Source organism: Hemicordylus capensis, chromosome 1, assembly GCF_027244095.1.
Source record: "Hemicordylus capensis ecotype Gifberg chromosome 1, rHemCap1.1.pri, whole genome shotgun sequence".
Taxonomy (NCBI): domain Eukaryota; kingdom Metazoa; phylum Chordata; class Lepidosauria; order Squamata; family Cordylidae; genus Hemicordylus; species Hemicordylus capensis.
This window is the reverse complement of record NC_069657.1, coordinates 3,698,702-3,719,646: the sequence shown is the minus strand read 5'-3', so window position 1 is coordinate 3,719,646 and position 20,945 is coordinate 3,698,702. Positions and strand designations below refer to the sequence as shown.

General features: G+C 47.2%; 1 protein-coding gene across 2 annotated transcripts in view; it reads right to left on the bottom strand.

The window, feature by feature from the left end:
• The window catches only part of MDGA2 (MAM domain containing glycosylphosphatidylinositol anchor 2), a 528,709-nt gene that overhangs the window by 58,284 nt on the left and 449,480 nt on the right, over positions 1-20,945 (bottom strand). For both annotated transcript variants that reach the window (XM_053283953.1, XM_053283954.1), the window contains exon 10: positions 16,275-16,423. In XM_053283953.1, coding sequence (XP_053139928.1) covers positions 16,275-16,423 — 149 coding nt within the window. The remainder of the gene's footprint in view (positions 1-16,274; positions 16,424-20,945) is intronic.

The following is a 20,945-nucleotide window of genomic DNA, read 5'->3' as shown; positions in this document are numbered from 1 at the left end:
AGGGGCTTATTTCTCCATTTTTCTGCTTGGTTCTTGACTTGTTCTTTCTTGTAGGCCTGCTTTGTTTCATTGGTGTTGAATAGTTTCACATTATTGACCATTTGAAGTGCATCTTCTTCACTGTCCTTGATATATTCTGCAAGGCCTCTTTTCTCCTCCTCTACTGTTTCATGGACTTGCAGCATTCCTCTTCCACCTGAGCTGTTAGCGAGGTATAGCCTATTTACATCACTGTGGGGGTGCAGAGCATGATTGATGGTCATTAGTTTCCTGGTCTTGCGATCTAGTGTCTCTAGCTCTGCCTGGGTCCAGTCTATTATTCCTGCAGTGTATCTTATAATAGGTATAGCCCAGGTGTTTATGGCTTGTATGGTGTGCCCGCCATTAAGTTTGGACTTGAGGATTTTTCTAACTCTCCTGATGTATTCACTTCCTATTTTTCTTTTAACTTCAGTGTGTGCGATGTTATCAGCCTGGAGAATGCCCAAGTATTTGTAAGGTTCTTTCTCTTCCAGGTTCTTGATCTTGCTTCCATTGGGCAGTTCTATTCCTTCTGTTTTTCTTATTTTCCCTCTGTTCATTATTAATGCAGCACACTTGTCTAGTCCAAACTCCACTGCTATATCGCTACTGAATACACCGACAGTGTTTAGCAGTGATTCAATTTCTGACTGGGACTTTCCACACAACTTCAGATCGTCCATGTACAGCAGATGGTTTATTTGACTTGATGTTTTAGATGTTTGGTATCCAAGGCCTGTTTATTATTATTATTATTATTATTATTATTATTAATTCGATTTCTATGCCGCCTTTCCAAAAATGGCTCAGGACGGTTTACACAGAGAAATAATAAATAAATAAGATGGCTCTCTCCCCCTGCTAAATAAAGAGAATCACCATGGTAAAAGGTGCCTCTTTGCCCAGTTAGCAGGGGATGCTTCTCTTTCCAAATTTGCTACATTTTAAATAACCTCTTCTAGTTGGACTAGACTTGTAAAAGCAGATCATTATTTTCTTGTATTATTGTTATTGTTATTATTTTATTACATTTATATCCTGCTCTTCCTCCGAGGAGCTCAGAACTGTGTACATGCTTATTTTTACCCTCACAACAACCCTGTGAGGTAGGTTAGGCTGAGAGATACATGACTCACCCAGAGTCACCCAGTGAGTTTCATGGCTGAATGAGGATTGGAACTCGGGTCTTCCCGGTCCTAGTCCAACACTCTAACCACTATGCTATACACTTCTCCATGGATGTAAAATGTACCCCAGTTTAGCACCTCTTTTAAACCACATGATTGGGTTTTTTTTGTTTTTTGTTTTTAAATCAAATTATTAGAGTTTTTAAAGGGGGAGTGGAGTTTTTGTTTTCTTCTTAAACACAGATAACCACGTTATCTGTGGCACAGTCAATGTACGTAGCGCTGTCCAGAGGTTCCCAAAAGTCCAACAAACAGCTGATTCAGACAGGCTTGCCTTCAGAATGGGGCACAGAAGAGTTTGCAGAGGTTATGATGAATGAGAACGACCAAGAGGGATCATCCATAACAGCCGACAGCTGCGAATGGCAGCAACCCTAAAAGGCGGCTCCTGCAAGAGCTGGGGGCGCATGAAAGGAATTCTGGTGCACGGGCTGCTCCACTCCGGTTTAAACTTGAGCCATTCACTGCTAGGGCTGAGTGAAGAAGAAATGCCCCCTCACACCTTTGCTGCGCTATGCACAGGACAGGTGAGATTGAAACTGGCAATAAGAACATAGGAGCACAGGAAGCAAGTCAGACTCTGGGTCCATCTAGCTCAATAATGTCTACACTGCCTGGCACCAGTTGCAGGCAGGATTCTTTCCCAGTCCTCCTAGAGATGCTGTCAGGGATTGAACCTGGGATCTTCTGCATGCAAGCAGGCAGACGGTCTTCCACCTGGCTATGGGCCCATCCCCAAAGGGGAATTAAAAAACACCAACTCTTATCAAAACTCTTTTGACTGCCCTCAAAAGGTCTTGCTCCATTTTTTTGGTTTAGGCGACGTCTGGATGTAGCTGAGAACTTAAGGACCCCTTCTGCAGGAAAGCAGCACACAGCCTCAGCCAGCAAACAAGAAGGCCTGGATGCTCTAGTTAACCTCATGACATTAACCTGTCCCTGCACTGAGGTTTCCAGGGAAAGTTCTCCACCAGGTGCCCCCACCAGGAGGCAAGAGATGGCCGGGGAGAAGAGAGCTTTCTCAGAACCCCAGGTGTGGAATCCCTATCTTAGTGCATGTATCCTTCAACTTGGCTGCACCAAGATAACTGCTCTGTCTACGATCACTGCTGCTGTGAATCCTCACTGACTGGCATCCTAACACAGCCGGAGCTTCATGGGATGTGCCAGGGCTGTCCTGAGTTCCAGAGAGAGGCAGTATCAGTCATCACAAGGGGGTAGGACATTTCAGTGACCTCCCCTTCCCCCAGAATCTCTCTGTGTCATCTGAAAATGTGCCCCCGAGGGCTGTGCAATCTCCAGGGATGTATTTTTCAGTGGCACAGAGTACTTCTGGTGAAAGGCGAAATAATCAATACCCTCCCTTGCATGAGTGTCAGTGCTCTGTTAATTGAACCGGTCACCAGGGCATCTCACATAACATCATTGCTTTATTAGCCAGGATGGTGGCCACTGGACTCCTCTCTTACATTTAAGCTTTACAGAAATATTTGGCAGTCAGTACTAGGGATGTGCACAGAATCGATTTTCCTGGTTTGGTTGGAATCTGAATCGGATTTGAACTGACCCTGCCTGGTCCAGTTCTGGTCAAACTAGACCTGGTCCAGTTCGACTGCCAGACCAGTTAGAACAGGTTCGCAGACTAGTTCAGGAGTCTATTGGTAAAGGGGAATCTGGTGAGGAATATAGTGACCTCCTTGCATGCACAACCATTTGTATGACCTCACAATTTGAATGGCCACACAAATGACATCCATACATGAGCAGAGGTCACTAGGGAAGAGAGCTGGTCTTGTGGTAGCAAGCATGACTTATCCCCTTAGCTAAGCAGGGTCCACCCTGGTTGCATTTGAATGGGAGACTTGATGTGTGAGCACTGGAAGAGATTCCCCTCAGGGGATGAGGCCGCTCTGGGAAGAGCATCTAGGTTCCAATTTCCCTCCCTGGCAGCATCTCCAAGGTAGGGCTGAGAGAGATTCCTGCCTACAACCTTGGAGAAGCCACTGCCAGTCTGGGTAGACAATATTGAGCTAGATGGACCAATGGTCTGACTCAGTATGTGGCAGTTCCCTATGTTCCTACGTTTGTAATGGGCTGTAGAAGGCCTGAAATGGGCTGCTGGTGGCCTGAGCTACTCTGAAGGAGGTTGGCGGTTGTAGGAGGGGAGCTGTTGCCAAAAATTGAGTTGTGTCCCCGACTCCCCTCCTGCCCCTCTCTAGCCTTAGTGAAGCCCCTCTGCCCCTTTACTGGTAAAGGGGAATCTTCACCGGATCCCCCTTTACCAGTAGACCCCCAAACTGGTCTGGTTTTGAACCGGGGCTGGTTCAAACTCAGACCGGCTCCCCCCTTTGGGGGGTCAATCTGGTTCAAATTCAAACCAGCCAAGCCGGCTCACACATCCCTAGTCAGTAGGGGAGGAGAGCTGGTCTTGTGGTAGCAAGCATAACTTGTCCCCTTTGCTAAGCAGGATCTGCCCTGCTTTGCATTTGAATGGGAGATCACATGTGAGCATTGTAAGATATTCCCCTCAGGGGATGGGGCTCCTCTGGGAAGAGCATCTAGGTCCCAAGTTGTTGGAAGTTAAAGGACTTTGCGCTGTCTCTTGTCTCAGTCAGTGGAGGACAGACTAGTGAGTCAGAGGGCTAGAGGGTCAAGACATTGGTCATCCCTTCTCCACTGCTCTGACACTATCCCTTTGAAATGTAGATTGCTACTCTCAGGGACTAACTTCCTTCCTCTCCCTCTTGCCTACCTGCCCTTCTACCTTGCAACATGGCAAGCCTCTCTCCCTGCACCATGTGTGCAGAGAAGATGCAGAATCCATCTGCATCCAGCTAGATAGATAGATTAGAGATCCTAACTTCTCACTTTCCTATCTAGAATGGAGTTCCTTAATAAATGCCTTATATATTGATTTGAAACTATGAATTGGCTCCAAGTTACTTTACTCTCAGCACACACGCATGCCTAACTAATCTAGCGCTGTGTTGTGCCTCTGTGCACTCTGCTGTAATGAGAAAGGGATTCTCTCACCACAGAGAATTTCCAACTCAAGTTCCCTCCCTGGCAGCATCTCCAAGATAGGGCTGAGAGAGATTCCTGCCTGCAACCTTGGAGAAGCCTCTGCCAGTCTGTGTAAACAATACTGAGCTAGATGGACCAAGGTTCTGACTCAGTAGAAGGCAGCTTCCTATGTTCCTTCCCCTCCCATCCCTTAGCCCTCTGTCTCCAGCTTATACATTTTTTGCTTTCTGTCCCTATCTGAATTTACGCACACCCTTGCCGGCTGACAATGACAATGACACACTTGATGGGTCTGACAAAGGGAACTCTAATCCACAAAAGCTTCTGCTGAGACAAGTGTGTTAGTCTTTAAGGTTCTGCCAGATCCTTTGTACTTCTTTCTCCCCGGGGAGGCTTACCTGGCACCTACAGTGTGATTTGGGGGGGTTCCAGGTGGCTACCTTTTTAATTCTCCCATCCTTTTAAAGCTGCTTCAGCTTCTCTCTTGATCAGTGCTTTGTTTTGTGATATTTGATTACCTGATTTGTGATGATCTGTGTTGTAAGCCACCCTGGCAACATGGTTGGAGGGCAGGATAAATATCTTCTAATGAGGTATTTCCTGGAGGAGAATGGGCGAGAGGGCACGGAGGAGAGGCGGCCGCGTGAAAGCACCACCCTCTCCTCAGAAGAGAGGGAAGTGGGAAGGTTGTCTCAGTGAGCACCATTTTTCAATGAGACCATCTGGAAAGGCTTGACTATGAAGTGTGCTTGTGTCATTAATATTTGACATTTCAGAAACATGGAAATCCAGTAGCATGAAATATATACATCGATTAGGAGCCAAGCGATTTGGACAATTTAAATGTCAAATAGCAAGCAGGTGGGAAATGGAGCAATTTCTACCTCCGGTGGTCAACTCGGAAGCTTTCGATCTGCATGGATTCTTGAAGCACTAAAAGGAATTCGTTCTTCGATAAACTGCAGTTCTCAGTGGAAAGGAGCACTGCGTTGCTGACTGGGCGGGTTCCAGTCTTTCTGCTGCTGCAGCCCTGGGACTGCCTCCAAAGTTGCTCAGCGCCACAGAGGGCCCCTTTCCTTGATGGAGGGCTGCACAGGATGTACCCCGATGCCACTGTAAGGTGCTGGGACCTGTCTTCCTAATCCAGGCACCCACAGAGGCTAGCCCGGCAGCTCCTCTCCTGTGCTGGGCCTCCTCTGCAAATCCAGCTGGCAAAGGTCGGATAGCCTGCCTTGCCGGGCAAGGATGCCACCAAAGCGGCAAGAATGGCCAACTGACCCCACAGGGCAAGCCCAGCTCAGCTAGGCTGATGAAGCCTTACTGGTGTCACAGCGATTAGTGTCAGAGAATTATTATGAGGGTTCTGTGGAACTAGGGATGAGCCTGCAAAGAACGGACCTGTGTAAGGCTGTGCTGAATGCCCTGGTGGGGTGCCGGGCCCGGGGCCCCTTCCTGTTCATTCCAATGGGGGTTCAAAGAGTGGGGCCTGGGGTGGTCATTGCTCTGCTTGCCATGCCCTAAGGACAGCCCTGGCTGCATTTTTTGAGAATGGGACCAATGACCTAGGCAGATGGTGGGTTTTCTCTCATAGGAACTGAGGAAGCTGCCTTATGCTGAGTCTGACCCTTGGTCCATCTAGCTCAGTATTGTCTACACAGACTGGCAGCGACTTCTCCAAGGCTGCAGGCAGGAATCTCTCTCCCAGCCCTATCTGGAGATGCAAAGGGGACAATTCATGCTTCCTGCCACAAGGCCAGCTGAGATCACATGCATATCACAGCTGACAGTTTCCCACTTGCAGAAACTGTTAACTGTTTATTTAATTTATTTCCAGAGGCAGAGTATCCATTCTCTTATAGCAGGGTACACAGGAATATATGCCTTTAACTGAGTCAGACCCTTGGTCCCATCTGGCTTAGTATTGTCTACAAAGACTGGCAGTGGCTTCTCCAAGGTTGCAAGCGGGAGTCCCCCTCAGCCCTATCTTGGAGATGTCAGGGAGGGAACTTGGAGCCTTCTGCATGCAAGCGGATTATCAGGACCCATTTCAAGCTTGCTTTTGGGCAGGCTAAGGGGTTGATATGGCTTTGGTTGGACTGTTGGATGATTTCCAATTAGGAATAGACAGGGGGAGTGTGACTCTGTTGATCCTTGTGGATCTCTCGGCAGCTTTCAATACCATTGACCTGGGACACCTTTCCGATATGCTTCTGGGATGCCTGAACGGGTTGGGAGTGGGAGGCACTGCTTTGCGCTGCTTCTGCTCCTGCCTCTCAGGCAGGTTCCAGATGGTGTCACATGTCAGGATTCATGTCAATGAGGTCTGTGTCCACTCAGGGCTAATGGTGACTGAGAAATCTAGATTACTCAGAAATGCCAAGCACAGTTCAGGTGCACAACGTATATTTGGAAGACCTCCATTTTTAAAGAATCAGTTAGACAGACAGCTGAGCTGGATCCAGCGACCTGGGTCAACAAAGAGCTCTAATGTGTGCTGAAGAGCTGCAATGGCCACCAGTGGTGGCGCAGTGCAGGATGGTGAACTTAGACTGGGAAGACCTGGATTCAAGTCTCTACCCATCTCAAACTCGCTTTCGAGCAGGCTATGGGGTTGAGTCAGCCTTGGTTGGCCTGTTGGATGATCTCCAGTTAGGAATCGACAGGGGGAGTGTGACTCTGTTGATCCTTTTGGATCTCTTGGCAGCTTGCGATACTATCAACCATGGTATCCTTCTAGGATGCCTGAAGGGGTTGGGAGTGGGAAGCACGGCTCTGCAGTGGTTCCACTCCTATCTCTCAGGTAGGTTCCAGATGGTGTCACTTAGAAACTGTTACTCTTCAAAACAAGAGTGCTGGTATGAGTCCCAGTCCCACAAGGCTCCATACTGCCTAGCAATGCTTTTTAACATCTACATGAAACCGCTGGGAGAGATTATCAGGGGATTTGGTGCAGGGTGTTATCAGTATGCTGATGACAACCAAATCTATTTCTCCATGTCAACTTCACCAGGAAATGGCCTAACTTTCCTAAATGCCTGCCAGGAGGCGGTAATGGACTGGATGAGGGAGAACAAACTGAGGCTGAATCCAAGTAAGACAGAGGTGCTCATTGTAGAGGTCAAGACTTAGGAAGTGGTTCAGATCTGCCTGCTCTAGACAGGGTTGCACTTCCCTGAAAACAGCAGGTACGTAGTCTGGGAGTACTTCTGGACCCAAACCTCTCCCTGATTTCTCAGGTTGAGGCTGTGGCTTGTTATCATCTTTGGCTGATTTACCAGCTACATCCATTTCTGGAGATAAACGACCTTAAAACAGTGGTGCATACGCTGGTAACATCCAGGTTTGACTACTGTAATGCGCTCTACCTAGGGCTGCCTTTGTATGTAGTTAGGAAACTGTAGTTAGTACAGAATGCAGCTGCCAGGTTGGTCTCTGGGGTTGCCTGAAGAGATCATATTATACCCATTTTAGAAGAATTACACTGGCTGCCAGTAAGTTTCGGTTGAAATACAAAGAGGCTCTTCTCACGCTCTTCTCACGATCCGTGAGAAGAGCCTCTAGTGGGTTAGCTGGGAGAGCGGGCCTAGCCTGCTCTCCTTTCACAAGAGCAGGGCGGCAGCCCTGGGTGGCCGGATTGGCCACCCACACGGTTGGGGCTCTCCTCGTGAGTAGCCACGCTGTGGAGCCACGCCACGGTAACTCACAATCCATTAACCTGGGTTAGCTGAGCGCTCGCGCTGCTAACCTGGCCTAAGGGGCGGGCTACTAACGTGGGCTAGCTGCTTGTAAGCCACTAGGCTCGCCTGTGAGCCTGGTGGTTTACACAAGCAGCAAAAATCGGGCTAGGCTCTCCTAGCCCAATTTCTGCTGCTCATGGGAATAGCCTCAAAGTGTTGATTATTATCTATAAAGCCCTAAACAGCTTGGGTCCAAGGTATTTAAGAGAGTGCCTTCGTCTTTATCAACCCCACCACCTGTTAAGATCACCTGGGGAGGTCTGGTTGCAGTTGCCACCAACTGGGTTGGTGGCGACTCGAAACCAGGCCATTTCCAGAGTTGCCCCAGGGCTCAGGAACGTGCTTCCTAATGAAATTAGAGTTTCCCCTTCTCTAAATGTTTTTAAGAAGGACCTACGAACATACCTGATTAATCAGGCTTTTAGTTTACAGTTGTAAAACTTCTGTTTTAGAGTTTGTGTTGTATTTTACATTGTTTTAATTGTGTTAATGTTTTTAATTGGTTTTATATTGTGAACTGCCCAGGGGCCTTTTTTGTATGGGGCAGTATATAAATGTAGTAAACAAACAAACAAAATGCAAGCATTCAGCTGCTCTACCCAGAGCAGTTCAATCTCCTAAGGGGAATATCTTATAGTGTTCACACATGTAGTCTCCCATTCAAATGCAAACCAGGGTAGACCCAGCTTAGCGAAGGGGGCAATTCATGCTCACTGCCACCAGACCAGCTTTCTGCCCATATCCATTCAGCTTCTCACTGAAGGTCTCCTTGACGCTGAAGCTTCAGTGAAGTTGGGCAGTCATCTCTTGGGGCTGCTCTGGCTTTTCTGCACTGGGCAGGGGGTTGGACTAGATAGCCTCGAAGGTCCCTTCCAGGACTCCGTGATCTCATCTGTTTGGACGGCACCCCTCCTTGTCTTTGCTCCTGACAGCAAGAGCAGATCCCTGCTTCCATTTATTCAATTCAAATCTAGGAGCACAACTTAGCCCCAGGTATCCGTTTTAACACATGTTTAAATCTCACCGTGAAAATATCAAGGCATGAACCTGATTTTTAATTTTGGCTGGAATTTAAATTTGGCTGAAACCTGAAATTCAATTTTGGCTAGATTGCATTTCCTCAGTTGTAATGATAGTTCGTTGTGGGTATCGCTACAAGAAAATCAGTTGCTTTTAGTAGCATTTCCTGTAGAATTAATGCTACTGAGTCAGCAACCCTGTGTAGGGTTTGTTTCATTTTGCCTGTTTTTGCTGTTCAGAACTTTAATCACCCTAGTTTTATGGATTAACTGCTCTAAAAAGTGTGTGTGTGTGCACGTGGGTGAGAGAGAGAGAGAGAGAGAGAGAGAGAGAGAGAGAAGCAAGGTATGTGAGAAGGGAGATCAATCAATCAATCAATCAGGTCATTCCCACGACCAGCCCTACGGGTTAGGAGGACAAGGCTGTCCGAGGCTGTCCGTGCAGCACTGGCATCGCTCCTGATCCTGCCGCTCCTCCCCCAGGTAGCCTTGCTTCGAAACCCAGGATTGTGTGACTCCTACCTCACTCCACAGTCATGTGGGCTGCGGCAGCCATAGAGGTCTGGGCAAGAAGTGGCCCAGCAATAGGCAGATTTCCCAGTGCAACACACTGCTTGGTGCATTGTGGGCTATCTAGTGGCCTGGCTGCCTGCTGCTCCCCTGCCTCCCATGCTGCTCGTCTGGGTGGTGGAGCCCTATTCAGGATCGGATCGTGTCCTGCCTTCTCCCAAGTACCCCCACATGTGGTCATAGGAACACAGGAATAGACGAAGCTGCCATATACTGAGTCAGACCATTGGTCTATCTAGCTCAGTATTGTCTTCACAGACTGGCAGCAGCTTCTCCAAGGTTGCAGGCAGGAATCTCTCTCAGCCCGGTCTTGGAGATGCTGCCAGGGAGGGAACTGGGAACCTTCTGCTCTTCCCAGAGTGGCGGCTTCATCCCCTGAGGGGAATCTCTTGCAGTGCTCACACATCAAGTCTTCCATTCATATGCAACCAGGGCAGACCCTGCTTAGCTATGGGGACAAAGTCATGCTTGCAACCTCCAGACCTGCTCTCCTCTGGCCATGTGAGCAACCTTAGTACATTACGTCATGTACAAGGCCATGCCCAGTAGCCTCCTGTTCTGATGTCTGGGCAGGAAACAATGCGTGCAGAGGGTAGAAGGGCCCTACAATTCTAAAATTCCCTTCTTTCTGAGTGTGTTCCCTATTCCACTGTCCTTGGCACAATTTCCTTTCCTGGTTACTGCTTCTTCTGGGCTTACTCGTTTGGGCCCTGCTGGCCACCCGGGCACCACCCAGGGCACCAGGAAGCAGCAACATTGCTCACGCTGCGCATCAGTGGGGCGGCAGAGCAGAGCAATGCTTCCTAGGCCAGGCTGATCCCAGCAGCCATTTAGACTCCTCTACGTGATGGTGTCTCTGAGTGCAGTCAGTGGAAGTGTGGAGGAGGGCTTCATGGCACCATAGAAGGTGTTGTCAAAATACTACCCATGGGCAGTTTCAATTCCACCCTGTGCCTCTCTGGCCTCCAGAATGCCATTGTGGGGAATGAAATGTGAAGTGTTGAGGGGAGTCCTTACAGGGGTGGTGTACTCTAGGATTAATAATGGCTTGCCGAGTTTATTGTGATTCTCAGCTCGATTCTTTTTTTCTCCCCTTACAGTTTACTGATTCACATGAACTCATACAGAAATGGATTAAAGCCATGTGCAACAGAATACTCCATGGGATCGTGGCATTGATCTTTCAGGATCCCCCTTTTACTGTGATTAAATTAATGCTTGCTGTCTCACGTGCACCCCTGAGCACGGTTTGAATCAGAGTGCAAAAGGGAACATGGATGAGATCAAGCAATGGTGTGAACACCTTCTAAGGCTCATCGGTTTCTGCAACCTGTGCAGGGAAAGAAGGAGACAGAAACTGCAAACTGTGGCAAACTGAATAAGAGCAGCAAAGGCTGGAAAGTGCAAATGGGAGAATAAAAGATCGCGAACACATCCGTGCTGCAGCACAAACAAGATCAGGTAATCCAGACCCTCAAAGTTCCTAAAGAAATTCAGATGGGGAGAATCTTGTGAGAACCCCCAAAAGGATGCATTTAGTAGCATTTCCTTGGTTTTTCAGGGTTTCCAAATTGTTTTGAATGCTTTAATTGTTATTGCTTTATGGTGTTTTATAATCTCTGTTTTAAACTGTTACTTTGATTTTAATTGTTTTGTTTTAATGTAAACTGCCCTGAGCCATTTTGGAAGGGTGGTATAAAAATTGAATAAATAAATAAATAATGATAATAATTACCCTGGGGCAAAAGTTGGTAAAAGGGTTGTGCTGTTTGTGTACAGAGTGAATAGTAGTTAAAGTAAGTGTAACCGACACAAATTAGGAAAGGCCCTGCAGTTGGATTTTTAAGAAGTGTTATTGGTGTGAATTTGCTCTGCCTTCCAGCCGCCTAAAATCTGTTGCCGAAGGAGAAGAGCCGTATCTATGGAGATCAGGAGGTGAGATTTAGCACTCATCCCAATCTAGTTATCTGGTTCCCATGATCAGAAGAGGGGAAAGGCAGAAAGAACCTAAGAACAGCCCTGCTGGATCAGGCCCAAGGAAGCCCATCTAGTCCAGCATCCTGTTTCACACAGTGGCCCACCAGATGCCTCTGGGAAGCCACAGGCAGGAGTTGAGGGCATGCCCTCCCTCCTGCTGTGACTCCCCTCCAACTGGTACTCAGAGGCATCCTGCCTCTGAGGCTGGAGGTGGCCTATAGCCCTCTGACTAGTAGCCGATGAAAGACCTCTCCTCCATGAAGTGACCCAAACCCCTCTTCAAGCCATCCAGATTGTTGGCTGTCACCACATCTTGTGGCAGAGAATTCCACAAGTTATGTGTTGTGTGAAAAAGTACTACCATTTGTTGGCCCTAAATTTCCTGGCAATCAATTCCATGGGATGACCCCTGGTTCCAGAGCATCTGAGGGGTTGGGGGTGGGAGGGAGGCACTGCTTTGCAGTGGTTCCACTCCTGCCTCTTAGGCAAATTCCAGATTGTGTGCCTTGGAGACTGTTGCTCTTCAAAATATGAACTTTTATATGGTGTCCCCCAGGGCTCCATACTGTCTCCAATGTTTTTTAACATCCACATGAAACCACTGGGAGAGATCATCAGGAGATTGGCTGCAGGGTGCCAAACTACAATTGGTACAGAATGTGGCAGCCAGACTGGTCTCTGGGACAGTCCAAAGGGACCATATAACACCGATTTTAAAAGAACTGCACTGGCTGTCAATGTGTTTCTGGGCAAAATACAAAGTGCTGGTTATTACCTATAAAGCTCTCAACAGCTTGGATCCAGGGTACTTAAGAGAGCACTTTCTTTGTCATGAATCCTGTTACCTTTTGAGATCATCTGGAGAGGTCCGGTTATGGTTGCCACCAGCTCATTTGGTGGTGACGCAGGACCGGGCTTTCTCTGTGGCTGCCCCAGGGCTTTGGAATTCACTCCCTGCTGAAATAAGAGCACCCCCTTCTCTGTTTGCTTTTAGGAAGACCCTCAAGACATACTTGTTTTCGCAGGCTTTTAACTGGACATTTAAAACTATATAATAGGTCTTTATCTTTAGATATTGTTTTTATCTGTTTTGTGAATTTTAACTGTTTTTATACTGTTTTTACATTTCTTATGTTTTCTAACTTTGTATACTGCCTAGAGATGCATATATCTGGCGGAATAGAAATATGATAGATAGATAGATAGATAGATAGATACTGTAGATAGATAGATAGATAGATAGATAGATAGATAGATAGATAATTCTTTCCCCCCAGAAAGGAACCGCTGCTGAGGTTTTGCAACGTGTACATTTATTTAAATGTAATGAATTAATTAACCAATTAACCATGTGAAAGCAAGACAGCAAACTGAAAAGAAAATCCCACCCTGTACTCAGTTTATTGCCTGAGTTTTTATGGCCTTAAGTATTTTCTGACAGAAAGGCAATTGATTTGTTTATAAACAAAGAAATACAATTTGCTGTGAATTGCAGCCCTCCTGCCCCTGGGCAGCATGAATGGATAATACGGCCCCTCAGGCCAGCTGACGGCAAGTGCTTTCCACATGTTTACCATCTGGGACACAAGGGGACATCTGACCCACTTCCGAAGCATGGCATACATGTCTGAGACGTGCCTCTCCTCTTGGGCTGGTCCCATCCAGCTGGGAAATGGATCTCATTAGCTGCGAAGCGCACGTCTCCACCTGTTGTGGAATGCCTGTGCTTTCCAACAAAACTCCAAAGAGCCCAAATCCCGCTGCTCTGTTTGAAACATGCGCTTGCGCTACAGAGCCGAGTTAAGCCAACTCCCCATCACGGATGCGTCAGCCCTTTTCAAGCACTGCTTATCTTCCGGAGCGCTCTTTGATAATGCCTCATCAGCTTCGCCCGAGGGCCTGTTTTTCAAATGGAAGCCCCAGCTAACGTGTAGCACGTCCCACCATATTGCCTTTCTGAAGGAAACGCAATGCAGAGGTGTCACTTGTGAGGACGTAATGATTAAGAAAAAATGAAAATCAAAGAGCTCATGTAGCTCCTCAGATATAGACTTGTGTTTCAGGCATCCCAGACTAACTCTGGCAGGTAGACCCAACGGGCGGCCTTCTCTTTGCTTCGCCTTATTAGCAGGGGCAAATGGGAACTCCAGAGCCAGTTAACGTGTCTGAATAATTCCTCTTGATTTTCTGCTTGTCAAGACCGTTTCTTCTACCAGTTCTACAGCTGCCCCTAATTTGTTCGCTTCGCCACGGGCTCATCCCCAGAACTCTGGCCTCACACAACACCTCACCATGCCCTGAGAGCCTGTTACATTGGGAGTCAGCAATCACCTGGTGGGGGTAATGGGCCACGTCCATTCATGCCCCCTGCTGGGAATGAGGCCTCTTCCTCATAAACCCACGGCTGCCAGCGACCCATTTACATATCGGCCTTAAAAGCATGGCTCTGTACTGCCAAGCCAACCTTACAATAGACTTTGTGCGAGGTCTGGATTTGTTCGTCAAGCACTGCGAGAAGCAGGGATGGATGGTGACCTCTGGCAGAGAGCAGGCTGGTTTCATTCCTCTCTGCCCACACTCTGCAATGCCTTCTGAGATCCACTCTGATCCAGCAAGAGGCAGGCAAATAAAAACACACCTCTGGGCGGATTGGAGAGATGTGAGGAGGGGTCGGATACAGCCCAGAGGCCTCCGGTCCACTTGTGCTGTTTGCTTGAATGTTTTGATGGGGGGAGTGCTCCACGCCAAACCTAGTTACAAAGCTCTCCTTTCTATTTCATTCGATATTTAGTTTAAATATCGAATTTAAAATCAGTATTTAAACTAAGTATAAATATTTAGTTTGACCCCCTGCTAACTTGGCAAAGAGGCACCTTTTAACGTGGCAATTCTCTTTATTTAGCAGGGGGAGAGTAACTGGCCCAACCCACCCCCAGCACAGGACCTCTCCAGTGGCTGTTGCTGGTGTCTATCTTATGTTTATTTTAGTTTGTAAGCCTTTTGGGGACAGGGATCCATCTTATTTATTTGTTATTTCTCTGTATAAACTGCCCTGAGCCATTTTTGGAAGGGCGGTATAGAAACTGAATGAATGAATGAATGAATGAATGAATAAATAAATAAATAAATAAAACAAACCCTGCTTCATTGAAAGAAGGGGTGCTCAATGGGGTCTGCCTCTGCAAGACCAACACGGAGAGTGAAATTCCACTCTGTTGGTATAAATGGCAGAATCTGATGTTGTGCCAGAAGTAAATGGCCGCATTCACACGCAGTGCGGAACCTCAGATCCAATGGTTCCACTCTACCCGGTCCGCTCTCCTGTCCGCATTCACACGTTGTGGACAGGAGGTTCTCTGCCGTCAGGGAGACTGTAGAGAGGAGGGGAACTGGTTGCGTGGGCTCTCTTCTTGACTGAAGGACAGTACCGGCAGCCAATCACAGCCGGAGCAAGGGAGGAGCTTCTTCCCTCAATTCCAGTTGCAGCATTCACACATAACACTGTCACCACCAATCCACAGGTAGGGGCAGCAAAACCCACGACAAACCGAAGAGGTTCCAATTGGAGTCTTGGAAGAGAAACCTCGGGTCACCTTTGAGTCTGAACTGTGGTTGTGTGCATTTGGACGGCCCAAAGCTTCAACCTGAGGCCCCTTCAACACCACTTTCACGTTATGTGCAAATGGTCTCTATGTCTCGAATTCTGCAAGAAAGTTGGAGTGGCAGGGCAAGGAATGCTGACTCTCTTTTCTATCTTTTTGCAGTAAACAAACGACCAAAAGTAAATTCTCCCCTCCCACACCAGCACCCCATTTTAAAGTTATATATTTTTTGCAATTGTACAATTTTATTTATTGACCACATTTATATACCGCCTGATATGTGTATCTCTGGGTGGGGCTTTTTTTGACAAATGCTTATTTTAACAAATTGAAAATAGTAATATACTTTTAAAAAAACCGGGCCTGACATAATGTGCAGCGAGGTGCCCATTGAAGAGGCTTGCTGCTTAATATGCACCAGCCAAGTGCCATGGCAGCACTGGCACAGGGGAGATGATACCCAGCTGCAGAGGCTGTGTGGACAGGCTCTTGGCTGGCGTAGAAGCAGCAAGCATGCATCCCTCTCGGATGGGCAGCTTGCTGAGTAGTATGTCTGCCTGGGAGGTATTTTTTTTTTAGAGTTTGTTGTTCTGTATTTCTTCATTTTCTCCCCTCTCCAACTTAACACCCTGAAATCTTGAGGTGCCACCAGAAATCAACTGGAGCAGAACCAAGGGGATAATGGAAGTTTGGAACAATTGCAGATACAAAGAGAGGAAATCATTCCTTCCTAATTCAAAAGCATGACCCATTGCAACTTGGAAACTCGGACTGGGTAGCAATCTGAGGAATGGCTTGGCACCCTCAATGACCAGAAGATGGTGTGGCTTCTGGGGTCTGCTCACATACATCTCAACAGTTAAGCCTTCTTACGTTGAGTATCTGACAGCCCCCCTTTCCTTACGAGGAAAGCGCCTTTAATCTCCCTCCCCTGCTCTGCATCCCAGAAAGGTGTAGATTCATTTCATGGATTTGAACGCTGTTGAAAATCATCTCTTCAGCACGGAGGCAATCTACAGCGCAATCGAAGCACAAATTTCTAATTTACACACAGCAAGATGAAAAGTGAGCAAAAGCAGCTGGGCTCAATGGGTGTGGGGGAAATAATTCCATCTGAGAAGCACTTGAATGCCTCACCTGCCGGATCCCCAAGTGGTACGTGAGGATGCGGTCCACAGCATCGGGGTTCATCTGAGTCCACTCCAGGCTGTAGGCATAGACTCGGGCTCGGTTCTGCCACAGTGGGTTGTAAGTGTCGTAGTAGAACTCCGGAGCATAGGCTTTGCCTGTGGGAAAGAAAAGGGACGCATCAGCAGGAGCCAGGAGGGGGTCAGCGAAAGGGAAGCGACAGACTCTTCTCACATGCTGCTGTTGCTTTTTTTATTTTGGCACTTCCTGGGAAAGATCCAAAGCACGTTTCTGAAAGTATTAATGTTTTAGTATCCAAGAAGTTAATATTAATGTTTTAGTATCCAAGAAGTTAAAAACAACAAATATCAACCAAAGTTTCCAAAACAGTTTACATGGAGAAATAATAAATACATAAGATGGCTTCCTGTCCCCAAAGGGCTCACAGTCTAAAAAGGAACGTATGCTAGACACCAGAAACAGTCACTGGAGGGACGCTGTGCTGGGGGTGGAGAGGGCCAGATACTCCCCCCTGCTCAATAAAGAGCATCACCACGCTAAGAAGGTGCCTCTGCCCAGTTAGCAGGGGTAAAAACACACCCAAACAAACCTAAATTCACACTTCCCACACCTGGATTTTGGTGAAGATGATGTGGAGAATAAATAGTACACAATGAGCCCTTTCTCACGCCCATATGGGCTTGGGCAGCAGGGGCGGGTGGGCAGGGGGTCCATCGCTGAAATAGAGAGCTGTACAAATAGAAAGACCTCTGAGGATCAGGTCCCCCTTCCCAGCATGCATTGCAGTGCCAGGAGACTGGTGGCAGCCCTCATTACATCATCCAGTGGCGGCTGATGAGGGGGGCGCTTGGGGTGGGGGCAGCGAGAGGTACCTTTAAGAGTTATTCCTGGAGGTACCACCAGCACCTGCAAGCCGCCATGAGCAGTGGTGCCCCACCTGGCATCCCGCTGGCTGGCTGCTGTGTCTGCCGCAGCTCTGGCACTCGCCCAGCCTGTGTGCGTGAGCAGAGGCCATTTGCATGGTGGGTAACAAGAAGCCGAGGGTTCACAGGAACCTGAAGCCTTGGATATACTGCCTCCTACCCTCTTTTGGGTTCACAGGGACCTGAAGCCTTGGATATACTGCCTCCTACCCTCTTTTGGGTTCACAGGGACCTGAAGCCTTGGATATACTGCCTCCTACCCTCTTTTTGCTGGCTGTGAATACGGACTCCTTAGCCTGGCTGTATCTTTCAAGGGAGCAACTTATTTAGTTTTGTTTTCTTGCCTGCATTAACCTCCCACCCTTGCTCCAAGGAGCTCAGGGCAGAATGCAGAATCACAACAACAACAGCAGCAGCAGGAGGTAGCGTAGGCTGAGAAGGCACCGACATTCTCCAGTGAATTCCCACGCGCTGAATGTTGTGCTGCTGGCACTATCCTTTAAAAACAGAAGGACAGAAGAAAAGCCCAGCTGGATCAGGCCAAAGGTCCATCTAGCCCACCATCCTGCTTCATGCAGAGGCCACCAGGGAAGCCCACATGTGGGGGAAAGGAGGCCACTGCCTTCTCCCAATGCCCATGACGTTCAAGGGCATGGCCCTTCTGACCCTGATGGAAATATTCCCTTTAACGCTTAACAGTTTGAAGCCAGGATCTCTGAAGGACTACATGTTCATTCATGGTACTTTCCAGACTAGACCCTACAATGGGGTCACGTCGTATCTCAGAAGTGTGCTTCCACACTTCCTGAGTTGTGACAATGCAGTCCCTATGCAGACTGCAGGGTGACGCTGACATTTCCAAAGCCTTGTTAAACTGTTTCGAATTTAATTGCTGCGATATAGAGCAAGGACATCGTATATCCGGCGTGGGAAAGTTGCTGGTTTTTCGGGTTGTTAGTTTCCGTGAGACTGCTCCCCCTGCTGTTTACGTTTTGAATGCGACTTGCCCAAACAGAGGCATTTTGTTGCTGATGAGCAGCTAGTCTGGAAAGCACCCTGGTCAACATCTGAGTCCCTGCAGCAATTCAGGACTGTTTAGTGATTACAGAATCTCCTCCTGAGGGAAGCCCACTGGACCAGTCACTGGCTGTCTTTTAGCAATTAAATTAAATTAAAAATGGGCTCTTTATGAATGCTTTTGGATGCAGATGCCTTTCTTATGATGCTGTTTTGAATGCACTTTCTTTTGTGTTTAGGTATTTTATGTGATTTTCCTGATATGTTGTATTTTGTGTTATAGTTTTATTCTGAGGTCCTTCAAGACTGAACATGTGGGGTATGAATTAAAGTAACTAATATTTGCCTCACCTGCCTAAAACCCATCCGTGTTCAAAGGAGGCAATTAACATAGTCAGCTGTGAGTGAATCATCAAGGGATGGACCAGTGCATGTGTGAACCAGTCCACATACTGCTTTGAGCTAGGAGCAGCTTTTTCCAACAGAGTGAAATATATCAATATTTGTACAGCATAGAATTGTTCTCCCATAGGGCCACTTGAGATGTGAAATCACAACAGTCGAGCTCCATCCTGAATGGAGACACTGCTGGATGTTTGTCGATTCTGGCAGGAGCATTTCAATTACAATTCCACTCACAAGATATCTTATCTCTCTCTGGGGTTCCTTATTGAGGCTGATCATGGAGCCTCCACAGAGCAATGGAGAAACATCAGGAGTTTGCTCAGGTTAAAAAAGCCTCGCCTATATCATCAGTGGGAGAATCTTAGGCATGGGGGGAAAGTATCTGCCAATGCATTAATCAGAACTGAAGATAATATTTCTGAGAATTGTTTTATCCATTCCATTAAATGCATTGGCGAATGTTCTTTTCCAAGTCTAGCAATCAATAGGGAACAAAGTTGCAGATACCAGTGCAAATGAAAAACACAGCCAGCTCTGCTTTTCTAGAAGTCAGACATGAGAGCAAAGCAGATCTGCAAGGTCTGGATGTAGATCTACAAACACAACACTGAACAAGGTCTTGCCTCCTTCCCCTCAAACTCTGTTTGCTGTGCTGTACTGCAACTTCTGCCTGATTGGAAGAAAGGCCTGCTTAAGAACAGAATAACAGCCCTGCTGGATCAGGCCCAAGGCCCATCTAGTCCAGCATCCTGTTTCACACAGTGGCTGTCAGGTTGTTGGCTGTCACCACATCTTGTGGCAGAGAATTCCACAAGCTGATTATGCGTTGTGTGAAAAAGTACTTCCGTTTGTTGGTCCTAGATTTCCTGGCCATCAATTTCATGGGATGACCCCTGGTTCTAGTGTTATGTGAGAGGGAGAAGAATTTCTCTCTATCCACTTTCTCCACACTATGCATGATTTTATAGAGCTCTATCGTGTCTCCCCACAGTCATCTTTTTTCTAAACGAAATAGGCCCCTGATCACCTTGGTTGCCCACTTATGCACCTTTTCCAGTTCTACAATGTCCTTCTTTAGATCTGGTGACCAGAACTGTACGCAGTACTCCAGGTGTGGCCACACCATCGTTTTGTATAAGGGCATTATAATATTAGCAGTTTTATTTCCAATCCCTTTCCTAATTATCCCTTCCATGGAATTGGCCTTTGTCACTGAAAAATATCTACAGGTAGAAAACCTTCCTCCACTTCTTAATGTAGCTGTGATGACATTATTCATTCTCCAGGTCCATCTCTCTTTAAACAGACAATTTATGACTGGTGTGTTTATATTTATTTCACTGATTGATTGATTGATTCTCACTTTGTCTTTTTCTTTCCTCCCTTCCCCTTTTCCTTTTTCCTCCCAGAATTACTGAATAGAAAATGTTCTATGGGTGAGGGGTGGGCGAGAGAGAGGTGGGTTAAAGAGAGGCAGTATGTTAAATGAACGCAATAACAATATGTATGCTGCTTGTTCCTAAAGTTTATTGCAATAAAATGTGAATCGCAAAAATGCTTCCTGCACATTCATGATCTCAGTCCTAACAACAACCTGCTATGCAGGTGAATATTCTTTTCCTCACAGGCAAGCAGGGGAGCTGAGGCTGGAGGCGAGTATTTTGCCGAAGAGCACCAAGGGGCCTCCTGGCAGAGGAAAAATGCCAGGCAGCTGACAGCTCAGCCTGTCTGCACTGCTGGCTCCCACAGTAAGCTCATTCTGATGCATCTCACAGGCCACAATTTTCACACACACACACACACACACACACACACACACACACACACACACCGCTCTTTTCTGTAGAGATGGAACCTAAAAAAACTTGAAATATTCCAAATGTTTAACAGATATTTTGTGCGATTGTTTAACACCCAATGTGTTTGCCATAAATACATACAGAGAGACACGCAGCGATTAGCCCAACGGGGTGCAGCGGAGGAAATGAACTGGGGACGGCATTCTAGCAGATGGCGGGAAACCATTACCTCGTCCTGATGGATAAGAACTGTCGCGTCTCAAAGCCTCGTTCCTATAATTACCAATTTGGAGAGGAATTTGAGGCAGAGAAATAAGACTCAACTCTTTTACATTTTTATTTCTTAAATGGTTCGGAGAAGGAACGGCCCTCGCAGACACAGACCTGAGATGAAAAACACAGTTGTTTGTTCTGCAGAGAATAGACTCTTGGCTCGACTCCCTAGGCTAGTGGGAGGGGGGTCTCCCTTCAGAGAATCCTTCCTGCGCTGAGGAAATGTCGAGCACAAGAGGCTG